Genomic DNA, 15,154 nt, shown 5'->3' with positions numbered 1-15,154 from the left:
GCAGACCATTATGGTACAACTCTTGTAGGACTGACGGTATTTGTTATCCTTGTTTATTAAATCAAATTATTTGCAGATTTTTTTAATTAAAAGCTTTAGTATATGTGCCTAACTGGTTGTATTTTAAAGTAGCATTTCTATTTAAAGTATTTTTGGAAAAGATACATGTACAGCTGGGATAACAATGATACATGCTATTTGATCCCTTTCCTGGTGTTTTTTATGTGCAGGTCTTCATTGTTGGGTTTTATTGTCAAAGTCCTGTTTCTTGATAATTTTCATTCCTTAAGACTGCTGATATACTTTATTCACTTTTACAGGCCCTAGATGGTCAGAATATTTATAATGCTTGCTGTACCCTAAGGATTGATTTTTCCAAACTTGTGAATTTGAATGTAAAATACAACAATGATAAAAGTAGGGATTATACTCGACCTGATCTTCCATCTGGGGATGGACAACCTGCATTGGACCCAGCTATCGCTGCAGCATTTGCCAAGGAGACCTCCCTCTTAGGTATGATTTTTATTGTCTATACCACTTTTCTCCCATTTTGCCAAATGGGAAAGTGCCTGTTAAACTCCAGTAAGTATAATGAATCCCCCACTTTGTAATTTAACAAATTTTTGGGTTTTATTTATTTTTTTAGATAAGAGGCATATGAATGCTGTTGGGAGAAAAACCTAAAATGTTATGAAAATTCTGTCAGCTGTATTCCTTTCACTGTCCTCATTTTTTCTCCCAAAATGAAAGAAGAAAAGTTCTAGAGAAGAAATACTGTTGAGTTTATTTCACGTTAAACTTGATGTCAGACTGTCTAGGTCTGAGCCTAGGTCTAGACTCTATGTGCATATTCTTTAAGGATAATCTGATTGTTTTAACTTAGCGGTGCATAGAAGCAATGAAAAGTGAATAGACAAAACGTAATAGGAGTAGTCATAGGGTTTTTTTCAACACATACTATAGCCTATCTCTTAAAAAGCAATTTAAACTAGGAAGAATTTTCTATAAAATTTATTTTGGTTTTCTCTTTTTTTGTCTTAACCATTTATATTTCACTTTGTTCTCCAGTGGATTTGACTCACCACACACACATAGACACACACACACGAAAAACAATGCAAAAATTTTTAACTACTGGTTGATCGAGTCAAGATGAAGAAAGAATAAGAGAAAATGTTATTTTTTGCAAGTTATATGAGTAAAGTGATTTATAACAAGATGAAATTTTACAGTTTTATTTGCTGTGTTTGGGAAATTCTTGATTTCTGACATGTGTAAGATTATGTTTAAATCAGTTTCTGTCCATATGGAACCCAAGATTGATGAATTACAAACTAGTTCTTATAGTTCAGTTTATATTACTTCAGTCAGATAAAGAAAAAACATCTTATAATGAAGTAATTCTTGGAAGTAGATATATATTTACTGTAGATATGTAACAGTTCTGCTATCTGTTGTAAATATGTAGTAATGTAAGTGATACATCCGTGAACAAAGACACCTTATGCACAAGAGAAGCAGTTGATACTCAGAATTAATTCTGGTAACTTGAGAAAAAACTGGATTTTTCTAATTTTCTAATATGTGTAGCCCAAGCCATAATTGTTTATCATGATTTTAACAGATTCTTTAGCATTCTTTTCTGACAGAATTTCTATACTGTGTAGGCTTAGTTTAAGCCTTTATTCCCTCAACTTGGCTTGTTAAGTTGACTATTTCATAGTGTACCATTTTTAAAGGTAAAGTCAAGAGTGAGACAATGAGTGATAACAAGATCTTTGTAATTATTACTTGCTTGTAGATTCTTAAGTTATTTACAAATAGAAATTATTTTACAGAAGAGAAAAAAAACAACATTTATTGAATAACTCTTAGATCTAGGCATTCTACTAGGCACAGTAGTTCTGCTGGGGAGATAAATTATTTAATCATTAATGTAGATGACATCAAGATTTTATATCTAGTTTCTGAGAAGTTTAAAAATGCACATCCAACTCATTAAACAAGTATAAAATGTCAAATTCAGCTGGCATCAAGCACAGGATCATAATAATCACTTTTTGGACTCTACAGAGTTTTGTGCCCATTTTACGTATAGTTAGATAAGTCTGCGTGTGTTTGGATTCTGGGTAGAGTCCTGGTTAGAAGTCAGCTGGATTCTTCTAGGGAATTCATCAGTTTTCCTTGCAACTTCATGGCCCTGGTGAGATTTTTTTTTTTTTAAGTAATAATGAAATAAATGTCTTTTTCATAAAAGATTATGAAGCCCTGGCATAATTAACTTGTATCTTCTCTATACTTTTATCATTCATTTTTCAGGTGTTCTGCATGTTTTGCACTAAAAGCATGAGTAAAGTTGTTTACTACTTAATAAATTTGTCTTCATCTTCTAGCTCTATTTTGAATATTTTAATATATCTTGTTTCTGCACTCTGATTAAAAAGAAAACGTTGTGTGGTGAAGATATGTGAATTCACCTTCCTTTACTAAATGACTTCATCATTTACCTGTTTTAATGGTTTTGCATCTTGTGATAACCAGGTTTTTATACTAAGTATCCCCAGATATCTTTTGAATGATAGGTGAGTTGTAAGTTTCAAAAATCAAATAATGGTATGGACTCTGGTAGTTTTGATAATTTAAAAGAGGTAACCATTTTTTCCTCTTATTTTCTATGCAAATACATATTTTTTGTACAAATTAAAAATCACTCTGTAAGCGTAGTTCTGTGTTTTATTGTAATAGTTATTTTAGTAAGAATTTTTTTGAAAAATAATTTTAATAGCTATCTAGCATGCTGGTGGATCTGTAATACTTTTGAAAGTACCTTTACTTCCAGATGTTTTATTAATATATGTGGCATTGTGACAAATACCCTGTACATAACTTTTTTGTCTAGCTAAAGGAATGAGTTATTCCTTTAGCTAGAATTATTGGGTCAAAGAAAATGTTAAAGGCTCCTGATTCTTACTGTAAATTTCTTTCTGGAAAGATGATATTAAACTAGTATGGTATTTGAGGCTGGCCATTCTACTTTTTTGCCTACCAGCATTGAATATTATTTTTTTGATTTGCTTAGGATATTAATTTGATAGGAACAGGAATGTGTCAAGTTTTATTATTTAACTTTTATGAGCTAACTTATTAGACATTTTTAAATTTTTAAATTCTTATTAGACATTTACAAGTCTCTGAATTGGTTGGCTAGGTTTTCTGTTGGGGATATACAATATATGTAAAATGCGTATTAAGGATATACATATTTCGTATGAGCTGAGTCTTCAACTTGATTCACAGTATTTTAGATGCCAGCTTATAGATAAGTTATTTTTAAATAATTTATCTCAATCCAAAAATATCCATCTATAGGACTTGAAGTTAACTTTTTTCCCCCACACATTTGTGGATATTGTGATCTTTATTAGGAACCATATTTTGCCTTTTTTAAAAGTCGTTTTCAAACACCGTTTATAAAGACCTCCAATATTACTTTTAATAGCCTTCTGGAGTGGTAACTAAATTTTTTCTATGTTTATTTTCCTCCAATGATATTTAATAAGTCCGGTGACTTTGACATACAACCAACTAGTATCATTGGATCCATTTCCTGCTGAGTCTTCTTAAGAACACAAGTACTAGATGGTCCTCCTTTTCTGCAAATATTTAGGGGAATTTCCTTTACCTTGTATAATTTTTATATCTGAGAACTTGATTGAATTTGGAATCAATATAGTACATTTTAATTGATTTGTTTTACACAGTAATTTTATAAGACTAGCCTTTATACCTGGCTCCTCCTCTTTTTCTTTTATTACTAGGGATTACCGTGTTTCAGAAAATGTAACTTTTTCAAGAGGAAGACTGAGTGCTTTGTAATTAATTAGAAATCTGACATCTAAATACATAATCACAAACCTGGCCAACTGTTAGTTATTCACGTATTCTACTTCTTAGAACAAAGTGATAAAAATCCTTGAGATTTATAAATTGAGACATCATTACTATGATCATTTTATCATGTTTAAGAAGTATAGTTTATTAAGGGGTGGATCGATTTTAGAGAAGTGCTAGAAGTATTTTTTCATGCTCATGTTGTCTACATTTTAAAAATTAAGGAAGACAATGTGTCAAAGAATACTTAATGTTAGAACTTTCTATGCATTTTGAGTTGAATAAAGTAAGAGCAAGCTATCTCATCATATGACCTTAACAGGAAGGCAGACCAAATTTTTCATGAGAAATCTGTTGATCTTAAATAATAATTGAGAACAGATATTACAAACATTTGTTCATTAAGGTAAATCTGTAATTCTATAGAAACAGTGTCTCAGGTTTTTCTATACATCACCAGGCTGAGAATCATGCGGAGTGAGTCCTAGCAGTCCATAGTTTCTTAAGATCTCAAGATGCTTTTACTGTGTAATGGGAGCTGATAATTACTGCTATAGAGAAAAGTTCGTAATTTTTAGATGGTAAATTTTAGCTTTTTAGCAAAGTTAATGGTGTTCTCAAAAAAACACTCTTCAAAGCGATTAAATAGTATTTTAATACTGTTAATTCATGCCAAATATATCTTGGTATAATTGTTCTAATGGAATATTGTTTAGCTGTTAAATTGATTTTTTTTCTCTATGTGTTATAAGATTAACACGTAAACTTAAATATTTTTTAAAAATTATTTTTAAGTGGTTTCTGAAATCTTTGGTTTTCTTTGTTACTTTTGAATGGATTATTTGTGTAATAATTTTAAACTTTTTACTATGAAAGATTTCAGTCATATACTAATGTAGTGAATCCTACATTCATCTCAATTTAGTAGTTTCTACACTTGTTTTATCTTTTATCTGCTCATTTTTTCTATTGTATTTTGAGGCAAACCCTCGACATCATGTCATGTCATCTCAAACATTATCATAATATCTTTAAAATAATGACATTTTCTTTTTTTTTAATAATGACATTTTCTTATCAAACCATAATATGATTATCACACTCATCAAATTTGACAGTGATTTCTTAATGTCACTGAATACCCAATCCATCTTCAAATTTCCCCAATTGTCTCAACATATTTTAAGACTTGATTTGTTCAGAATAGGATCTCAAGGGCCATAGATTCCTTGTGGTTGTTATTTTTCCTAAGACTCAAAATCTGTGGTAGTCATCTCCCTTCATCCCCACCCTCCATTCCATTGACTTAATGAAGAAACCTAGAAATTTGGGGAAAGTCCTACAAACTTGATTGGTGTGGCTGTTTCTTTGTAGTGTCATCTTAACCTGTTCCTCCATCGACTGCATCTTCTATGTAGACCAGAAGTTCGCTCCAAAAGCTTGATTAGATTTACGTCCTGTTACATTTTTTTCAAGCAGGAATACTTTATAGTAGGTGTTCTTGTGTTACATGTTGTATCTTAATTGGAAGCATAAAACATCTGGTTATCCCACATTGAGTGTTGCTTTAAGACAGATTGTGGTTCAGGTGGTGACATTCTGATCTTTCCATTATATTTTTCTACTAATGGTTTGAGTTTCCACCAGTGATTGGTGCCTTAATTATTTCATTTGGTGTTTGCAAATGTTGCCTTTCTCCCCTAATTGACATATTTCTCTACATTAATTAGTTGAAAATCTTTATAGAGTTTTCCTTCATCAACTAGGACTGTTTACCTTGTAATGCGATTTGTGCAGGACAGTTGAATTCTTGCAATTATTTTTTAGTTTTGGTGGAAGAAATTGACGCCCAGCTTTTGTTTTTTTTCATTTATTATTTAAACCTTTTCATGAATGGGTACAACCTAGATTCTTTCCAACTACAGTTTAAACTTCAGAAAGTAAGTAAGTAAGTAAGTTGCCTCTAGTGCTGGTAGCCTCAAATGTGTTTGAGATAGTGACCTTAGTCCAGAAGTGAGCTGTCTGGTTTATCAATGTAATAATCTTTTTTTATTTTAGTCTTAGCCAGTGGCCCAAAAGAGGGAAGGCGGGTGGTGAATAAGAGACTAAACAGAGTTAATTAAAACTCAGATATGTTTCTTTCAAAAAAGAATTCATCCCCCTAAAATAAAGAACCAGGAATGCACCAGGAGGCGTTAGTATTTCCTTACTAAATACCAACAGAATATAAATCACTTTTCTCTTACAGCTATTTGTGAGGAAAAAAATGATCTACAAATAATGAGTAGGAGTTGTTTTCTCAAAGGATTAAAGTCCCTTAGGTGATGTTTCCCTTTAATCCTTGTGTATATGCAATCTGTCTGTTTATACTTTTTAACTGTGATTCTATAGGATATGCAGTAAAAACATCTTTTGTGAAACATTGCTATCTTACATGTCTTATTTCAGAGTGATGATGGGGAAAACTACAAAGCTAAACTAATTGGAAATTAATTAGTATGTTAGCAGTGAGCTAATCGAGCAGTACTCATATTATTTCCTTATATTTAAGTGATGCCTGTGTTTTCCCATGTGTGTATTTTTAGGAAATAAGATGCTCATTGTTGTGTTTTAGGTATTATTTAGTAAATTTAGGCTGTTTCAGTAGCCTCCAAGGTGAATGCCATTTGGAAATTCTTGTTTTTCTACTGAACCATTCAATAGCTTAGGAAGAACAAAATTATCAGTTGGTAATTTCATGAATTTATAGGGCTACTTTCAGTTAATTATTACGATGTAGGCCATTAAGGAGACTTTTCTAAAAAGAAATGCTTGCTGAAATGAGTCTTAAGGATACTTACACCAGGGGTCTTTTTATGTGATTGGTATTGATAGAAGATATTAGCTGTTTTTTCCTACCACTATTTGCTTTCCCTATAGGAATTGGGCTCCACTATAAAAATGCCTAGATATTTTGGGGGTAGTTCCTGTGATAGGAATAAATATTTACAAAGTTATTAGTTTAAAAGTAATTACTTAAGATTCCACCTTAATTGCTACAGTTCTCCATATATTTTGTAGCAAAAACACATGAAATACTGTGGCTTAAAATGATATTGTCTCAATGCCGGAAGCCCAAAAGGTTGTCTGATGCATATGGATACTAATCACTAACCATTTCGTGAATATGTATGAAGTGCCAGGCATCATTCTTAGCCTTTGTGAGTTAATCCTCACATTATCCCTAAATGTAGTTATTCTTATTGTCCCTCACTTCATAGATTTAGAAACTGGGACACACAAAGATTAAGCATTTTGCTCCGATTCCCATAATTAGTGAGTGGTTGAGATAGGCATTCTGGCAGTCCGGCTTCAAAGTTCATGCTCCTAACAAACAAATTTGAATTTGAATAAAATATACTATAGATTAGGCCTGTTAGCCTGCCTTCTTTTTCCCTATGGAGTTAATAATAGAATAATGTCATATATGTAGTAAATACATACGTCCTATAATTTTATTTTCCCTTTTTTAATTCCCCCTCCCCATATACTTAAATGTTTTCTGTTACCAAGATGTTACCAAGTCCATTTAGTGTTTAACCTGGTTATTATATGATTACAAAGCCAGAAGTATTGTTTATATGTCCATTTAAAATTGAATAGAAAATAGAGAAATACATATATAATATGCAAACCAAAATATAGTAAACTGAATTTATATTTTTATGTTTTCAGAAAGTGTACGCTAAAACTTAAATGCCAGAATCTTAATTTTAGCAAAGCTCTAATCTATAAGACTACATTATAGCAAAGAAAATTTGGTTGTAAAATCAAACTTATTAATCTACTGCAGACACATTTGCAAATCATCCTCCAACAAAAACTAAAATCATTACAAATATACAAACATTCTAGAAATACTTTTAAAAATATTAAACTCCATGCATTTTTAGAGTGTATCACTGAATGCCATAACATTTGCAATTTTTTAAAAAGCCATAAATTAGAAAAGCAGTATTTTGTCATGTTCAATAAAATCAAATTTTTGGTCATAAGTCACATGAAAATCTTGTACTAACTCACTGTCCCATAACTTTGGCTTTCTCATTTCATTTCTGTTTTAATGTGTAAGAAGTAGGAAACTATAGAAGTTAGGTTGAAACTTCTCTACATGTGTATTCTTAGAAAATAATACTGAGTTAATTTGGATTATTAAACTAACCAATTTTGCTGTGGCTGAGTTTTTAAAATATTAATTTCTCAGTCTTTAAAATACTTCTTTCAGAAAAGTAATCTGAGATAGAATTGTTCATTTGAAAATAACTGTCAGTAGATAGAAGTTTTTAACCTCTAAATCATGAATTAACTTGAAGCAATAATCTTTAGAGAGTTAACTCTTTGAGCCCTTTTAAAATAATATATGAATGAATATATGTTAAATCTGGAACGTGTTTTCTTAGCAAAGGAAATCTGTTAGTGGTAGTTGCCTACTTTGGAAATATAATAGGTCACAGATGTGATATGAATGTTAGAGAAATAATGTTACCATGTCAATGCACATTTACTTATTTGCCAGCATTTTCAAATAGGATAAGTTTATTCCTGTAGGGCTATAAGATGTTGTTCATAGACTGCCATTTAACTGTCCAAGGTAATATTTTCATATAAAGTTCTTAATGGATAATCACATAACCTTTGCTTGAACTATGTTAGGTTCACTCATCATATTGTTCTCAGCTGTAGTTTTAAGAAATTCTATTTACCTTCATTTCCAAGACAGTCTGTCAGATAGTTGAATTTATTTATTCTAGTGTTACTGTTCATATTTCTCGGGCTACACAGCCTTAATTCAGTAGTAATCAGTGCTAGCCTTTGAATATAAAAGGTAAGTTTAAATTAGACTGTAAATTTTACTTTCAAAAAGTGTTGGTTTTTAAGAGTTGACAGTTATGTATATTGAAAACAAAAGCTTTTCTAAAGTGTATTACTGCTGCTTTTATAATTGATAGAAGAAAAACTGACTGCAGTATAAAATGTGCCTCTATCTAAAGTAAGTAAAAATTAGGCAGAAAATTTTCACTAGTTGCTCTAAAGATAGAGCAAGAAAACAATAGATGCATATAGGAAATCTCATTTTAATTCTTCTCTTGAGAAGAATTCTGAGTACCTTTCATATATATATATATATCCCGCTTTCTAGATATTCCCATAACTTTGTTAAGTATTTGGCATGAGCATTTCATAGCCCTGAATGGATTCTGCCTCATGTCAGTAACATCCTGGTTATTTCATTCATTGACTTATTCAGCAGTCATTTTAGCACTGTGCTAGGCACTGCAGAGATTCAGAATTACAAGGTTCTATAACTTGATTTACAATCTGGTGGAAGCAGCAAACATCTGAGTAGCTCTGATTTGAGGCAAAGTGAAATCTGTAACAGAGTTGGTGTGGTATTAGAGCATAATGAAATACACAGTGAGATTCATCTGAAGGAGATATTGGGAATGTTTTATGGCCATTTGATTTGGATACAAATAAAAAGAATAAAAAGGGATGCCTGGGTGGCTCGGTGATTGTCTGCCTTTAGCTCAGGTCATCAAGTTCTGCATCAAGCTGCCCCACAGGGAACTAACTTCACCCTCTGCCTATGTCTCTGCCTCTCTCTGTGCCTCTTATGAATGAATAAATATAATCTTTAAAAGAATAAAAATTAGTGTGAGCAGATGTGAGAAAGTATATATCACGTTTAGGGAGTGACAACATTGAGTTATGATTAAGCCACAGGGTAATTGGTAAACTATGAAAGGCAGTGATACCAGAGAGAACTTGAGACAAAATCTTAGAACTGTTGTTAGCCAAGGGAGTATAGTGGAGACTATTAGTCTAAATAAAATACAGTTGGTAATCTAAACTGGGGACATGAAATGAGAATGAAAAGAGACAAATACGGGAAAAAAAAAACATAAAGGTAATAGTACTTGACATCTTATTGATACAAGTACTTAGAAAGAATTAAACTGGGGATCCCTGGGTGGCTCAGCGGTTTAGCGCCTGCCTTTGGCCCAGGGCGCGATCCTGGAGTCCCGGCATCGAGTCCCACGTCAGGCTCCCGGCATGAAGCCTGCTTCTCCCTCCTCCTGTCTCTGCCCCTCTCCCTCTCCCTATATCTATCATAAATAAATAAATCTAGAAAGGAAGGAAGGAAGGAAGGAAGGAAGGAAGGAAGGAAGGAAGGAAGGGAGGGAGGGAGGGAAGAAGGAAGGAAGGAAGGAAGGAAGGAAGGAAGGAAGGAAGGAAGGAAGGAAGGAAGGAAGGAAGGAAGGAAGGAGAAGAAAGAAAGAAAGAATTAAACTTGTGGAGAAGTCCACTAGGTAGTAGGAAATTCTGTGAACTTGTGAATTGGAAAAACAGGTGTGATATTTTAAAAGCTTGGCTTAAGATTCTTCAGGTGTAAGAGGGCAAGAGGATTAATGGCTTGAAATTACAATTGAAACTTAAGCAGTGCACATTTATATTGTGGGAAAAATTAAACTTAAGGATGAGATAAATGGGATTAAAATTAAAAGTTCCTACTCAGTTCAGTAGTTCCCATAAGGTTATTCATGAAGGTGGGTATAAATCAAATTATGATGGATTAAAGGGTATAAATATGGTAAGAAAGCATTTATTACTCTTTGAAGAAGTGTGCTATAAAAAAAGGAAAGAGAAATGGAATGTAGTTGAGAAATGGTTGTATTGAGGGACTGTGTATAATTGTATGGGCTCCAGATCCAGGTGTCATGAGTTCAGAATTCATCTTAGCTTCACTGTCTTAGCCTCCCCATTTGTAGTGGTTATAATGACAGTGTTACAAGGGTATTATGAGGATTAAATGTGTTAATAAGTATAGTTTGTATAGTGCTTGGCATATAATGAATGCTCATTTCATATTAACTAGTATTTGTTTTTTGTGGGGTTTTGGGGGAGACTTAGAGCACAAGTGGGAAGGGGAGAGGGAGAGAGAATCTTAAGCAAACTGCTCACTGAGCATGGAGCCCAACACAGGGCTCAGTCTCACAACCTTGAGTTCATCTCCTGATCCAAAACCAAGAATTGGATGCTTAACCAGCTGTGCCACCCAGTCACCCCTAGTATTTGTTTTTAAGGCTAGCTTCAGTCCTAGAATTGATTGTATAGTGAAAATGCCAAGGCCTAAAACATAGAAAGGTACTTGTTGAGGATCATAGTGAAGAACTGGAAAGGATTAGCAAGCTCTCATAGAAATGTAGGGGAAGGAAAATGTAGGGGCAGAGCTGGAGCCAGAACTGAAGTCATCAGTTATATAGCCCATATTCTTTTCTTCTCACCATTTTGTGTTTTTATGAAGAAAGGAAAAGGGGGGAACAGATGAAAGAAAGGACTTTTGAAGTTGGTTGAAAATTTTGAGGGAATTCTGATGCCATTCTCAGACTTTATGAGTATAACAAGATTGAGAGTAGGATGTGGGACATAAATCTTGTAAATTTGTAGGGAACCCTTGGAAGTAGACTCCCAAATCGGCTAACGTTAGATTTAAATAGCAAAATGTTTATGGAATCAGTTTTGGGGTGTGTATGTGTTTTCACTCTAGTGCTCACTTCAGCACGTGTACTAAAATTGGAATATTTTTACTTTAATACTTACCTAGATGAAAGCTTAGCCAAAATACAAGATTGGATTTATCCAAGTCTGGCACTGAAGAACATCAAAAAACACTTAGGCTACATTGTAAATAAAGTCAAGCCAAGAACAAACAGAATTAGCATAAAGCCCCAAAGTGGGTTCAGTAATTGCATGGAATAGGAGAATTAAGAAAGATGGGAAAATGTTGGGAAAGCAGAAATGAATGGCAAAACACAAAAAGAGAAAGAAAACTCAAAGATGTAGCAAGAGAAGTTGCTAAAATGGATTGATGTAAAAATTGTCAAAGTAGAAGTTTTAAAGAAATTGTGAGCCAAGAGTGTTTGACATATCATAGGTTGATGACAGGGTCTGGGAGAGAAGGAAGAAATAAAGCCAGGTGCTCAAGTCTTTCTGTAATGAGAGAAATGTCCCAGTAATCCAATGGTTCTTTTGATGATGAGAAATGATTGGATTCAGAATCTGTCGTAATTGATGGTGGTGGAACTGCAGTCTGAAAGTAACATTGGGTGGTAGGGTAGAATCATGAATAATATATCCTTTTTCTTTCCTTTGGGGAAGGGTTTATGAAGATAAAAAATGACTATTTGAAAGGGTTATAAGAAAAGTTTCATTAGGATAAAGCAAGCCTTTAATTAAAAAGTTTCTCTAAGGAACAGATTGAATAAAAATGCTATTTGTTAATGATAGAAAAGAGAATGGATTCCAGCAGGCAAAATAAAGAAAGGAAAGTGGTACAAGAGGAGGAATGGATTGTTTCAGGAAAGAATAATAGTGTTTATCATTATTGTCAAAAGTGAAACTTAGTTTCAAGTCAGGAAATAAAATGTAAAAACCGTTCTCCCCACCCAAGCCCCTATACTTTTATGAATTAGAAAGAGCCTCAAAGTCCCACCACCTATCCTCTAATCAGAAGTATGTGAGACAACTACCACATGTCTTGAGCAGGGTAAAGAAGTAAAACCAAAAGAAATGCAATCAACTTTGGATACAAGTTTTAGAATGCGAAATGAAGTTACAAAACCAATTCTGCATCTTTAAAAATCATGGATAAAAAGGTCCTAGTCAGGAGGAGCCTAAAGAGACATGACTAAATGCACTATGGGATCCTGGAACAAAAAAAGGACAGATAAACACCAAAGAAATCTGACAAAGTGTGGACTTTAGTTAATAATTATATGTCAGTATTGGCTGATTAATTGTAACAGTAACACCATACTAATACAATGTTAATAATAGAGGGAAAAGGAAGGGACCCAGGTTATATAGGAACTCTGTAGAATCTTCATTTTTTCTGTAAATCTAAAATATAAACTTTATTAAAAATCATATAGGGACACCTATCAGCAGTTGAGTGCCTGCCTTCAGCCCAGAGCATGATCCTGGAGTCCTGGGATCAATCGAATCCCACGTCGGGCTCTCTGCACGGAGCAGGCTTCTCTCTCTGCCTGTGTCTCTGCCTTCTCTCTCTCTCTCTCTGTCTCATATGAATAAATTTTTAAAAAATCATAGATAAATTTGTAAAACGTCTTTCAGATCTATCACACCAAAAAGACTCCAGACTTTTCATTTTCAGTTACCATTTTAAATTAATTTCATTTCTCTTTTAATTCTCAGTGACCATTTTTCCATGATGTCTTGATGTTTTGAATAATATTGTGCCAAGTTACCTCCGTTTTAAACTCAGATTTCAAGAAGAAAAGTATTTCAAAAACCATTGCCTTTAATATTTAAAGTTTCTTTGAACAAATTTTCTATCACCTTTGGATACGGTGAAGTTTTTCATGAGGTGGTTGAATTATATATTGACATTGTAGAGATGTATTTCAGAAGATGCTTTCCTGCAAAAATGAAGTATTAAACTTAGACTGTCGTTTAATCTCTCAAATTTAGGTAAATTGGTATTTTATATTTCATGAATTAATAATTTTCCTTGAAATGTCAACAGGGAAAGATGAGTAACAGAGGACTTACAACTTAATTCTGAAAGTGTCAGTAGTGTATAATCTTGATAATGTCTCACGTTAAAAAAAATATATACCCATTTATATTACAGCATTTTCTTTGAAATGAATAAATGTATTTTTTTAATTCCTTAGTATTTCTTGAGAAACATACATACATCATACTGAATATACATGGCAGTGGTTCACAAAGTATCTGGAGATCTCTCCGGCTCTAACAAAGTCAAAACTGTATTCATGACAATATTAAAATGTTATTTGTCTTTCGACTTTTACTTTCACTACCATATGTTAGTCTGAAGGCTAATAATAGACACTGTGATCATATGTTCTTTTTTTTTTTTTAAAAAGTTCTTGATTCTTTGTTTCTGGTGTGTTAAATATCAGTTGATATAACCCAAATAAACAAAAGCTCTTTGTGGTCCTCAGTAATTTTCTAAGAGTGTAAAGGGGTGAGACCAAAAAGATTAAAAGCTTTTTTAGTATGGGGATACGAAGTTCAGGATTTTCGAGTATTTTAATAAACAGAAGATGGTGATAAGAGTTGAGATGTACAGAGAAAATGCTAGGGATTAGGAAATTTTTTAGATGAATTTTGGTAACTAATAACAATTAATTGTTCAGTTAATTTTTGGGGGGTTAGTCTGCCCTGAAAATCGTTTGGTAAGTTGAAAATGAAACCAGAAATTAAACTGATTTGATTTTTTATTGTGGAAAAGAGATGCTCAAATGTCTTCTTTGATTTTAAAAAAAAAAAAAATCTTTTATTCTTAAAAGAGAATTTGAGGATTGATACTGAACTTTTTTCTTCTGCATGCCCTGTATTGTCATTGGTGTTTGGGGCCATGGACTAGATCCCATTAAGACCAAGCAACTTAACATAATTTTTAAGTTATTTTTTCTGTTGAAGAGTAGTGAAATAAGGGAATGATTTAACAGTGTAATGCGTAATCTGGAGTTTCTGCCACGATTGAATAATTGTGTTTATTCACAATAACAGCACAATAACAGCTTTAGTTGATTGCTATGTACATTGAGCCACAACTATCTGAAAATACTGAAGGAATGATATTTAAAGAAAGCACGAGGAGGGGTCATTTTCTAAGAGTATGAAGAAACAATACTGTGAGTGCATGTCTAAGAACGGGAAATACGTCTGTATACTTGTCATTGGCAGCAAATTAAGATATCTTTTAAATGTTAAATGGAAGTAACCTGTAAAGTATAATGAGAGCTATGGTATTTACTGGAAGTTTTTAATGCTGTAGAATAATTGGTTAAAAAGATCCACACTGGTGGATCCAAAAAGGCCTCAAAGACTACTAAAAACATGAGAGTTTTCCTTCAATATTAGATCCTTGTTTCTTGGATTTACTTTTAAAATAAAATTGTTGAAAAAATAAATAATAATTAAAATGAATGAATGAATGGAACAAAATTGGCCACCACTACCATGAGTTAATAATTGTTAAACCAGCGTGATGGTTTGTTATTCTAGTGTCTCTTTTTTTATGTTGACTATTTTCCGTAACAAAGAGTAAAATCTAAAAAAGAAAATGGAGAAAGAAGAAAAAAAGGAATCTCAAAAAGTGGGTAGAAAGTACTAAAGTAAGCTCATCCACAGAAAGATTGAAACAAATATAATTCCACTGTTGCAC

General features: G+C 32.8%; 1 protein-coding gene across 4 annotated transcripts in view; it reads left to right on the top strand.

Annotated features, from left to right (window-relative positions):
* Positions 1-15,154, top strand: part of PTBP2 (polypyrimidine tract binding protein 2) — a 75,392-nt gene that overhangs the window by 48,561 nt on the left and 11,677 nt on the right. For all 4 annotated transcript variants that reach the window (XM_072754545.1, XM_072754544.1, XM_072754547.1 and 1 more), the window contains exon 8: positions 321-516. In XM_072754545.1, the coding sequence (XP_072610646.1) occupies positions 321-516 (196 nt within the window). The remainder of the gene's footprint in view (positions 1-320; positions 517-15,154) is intronic.

Source organism: Vulpes vulpes, chromosome 3 (genome assembly GCF_048418805.1).
Source record: "Vulpes vulpes isolate BD-2025 chromosome 3, VulVul3, whole genome shotgun sequence".
NCBI classification, from domain to species: Eukaryota; Metazoa; Chordata; class Mammalia; order Carnivora; family Canidae; genus Vulpes; species Vulpes vulpes.
This window is presented reverse-complemented; position numbering and strand designations above follow the sequence as displayed.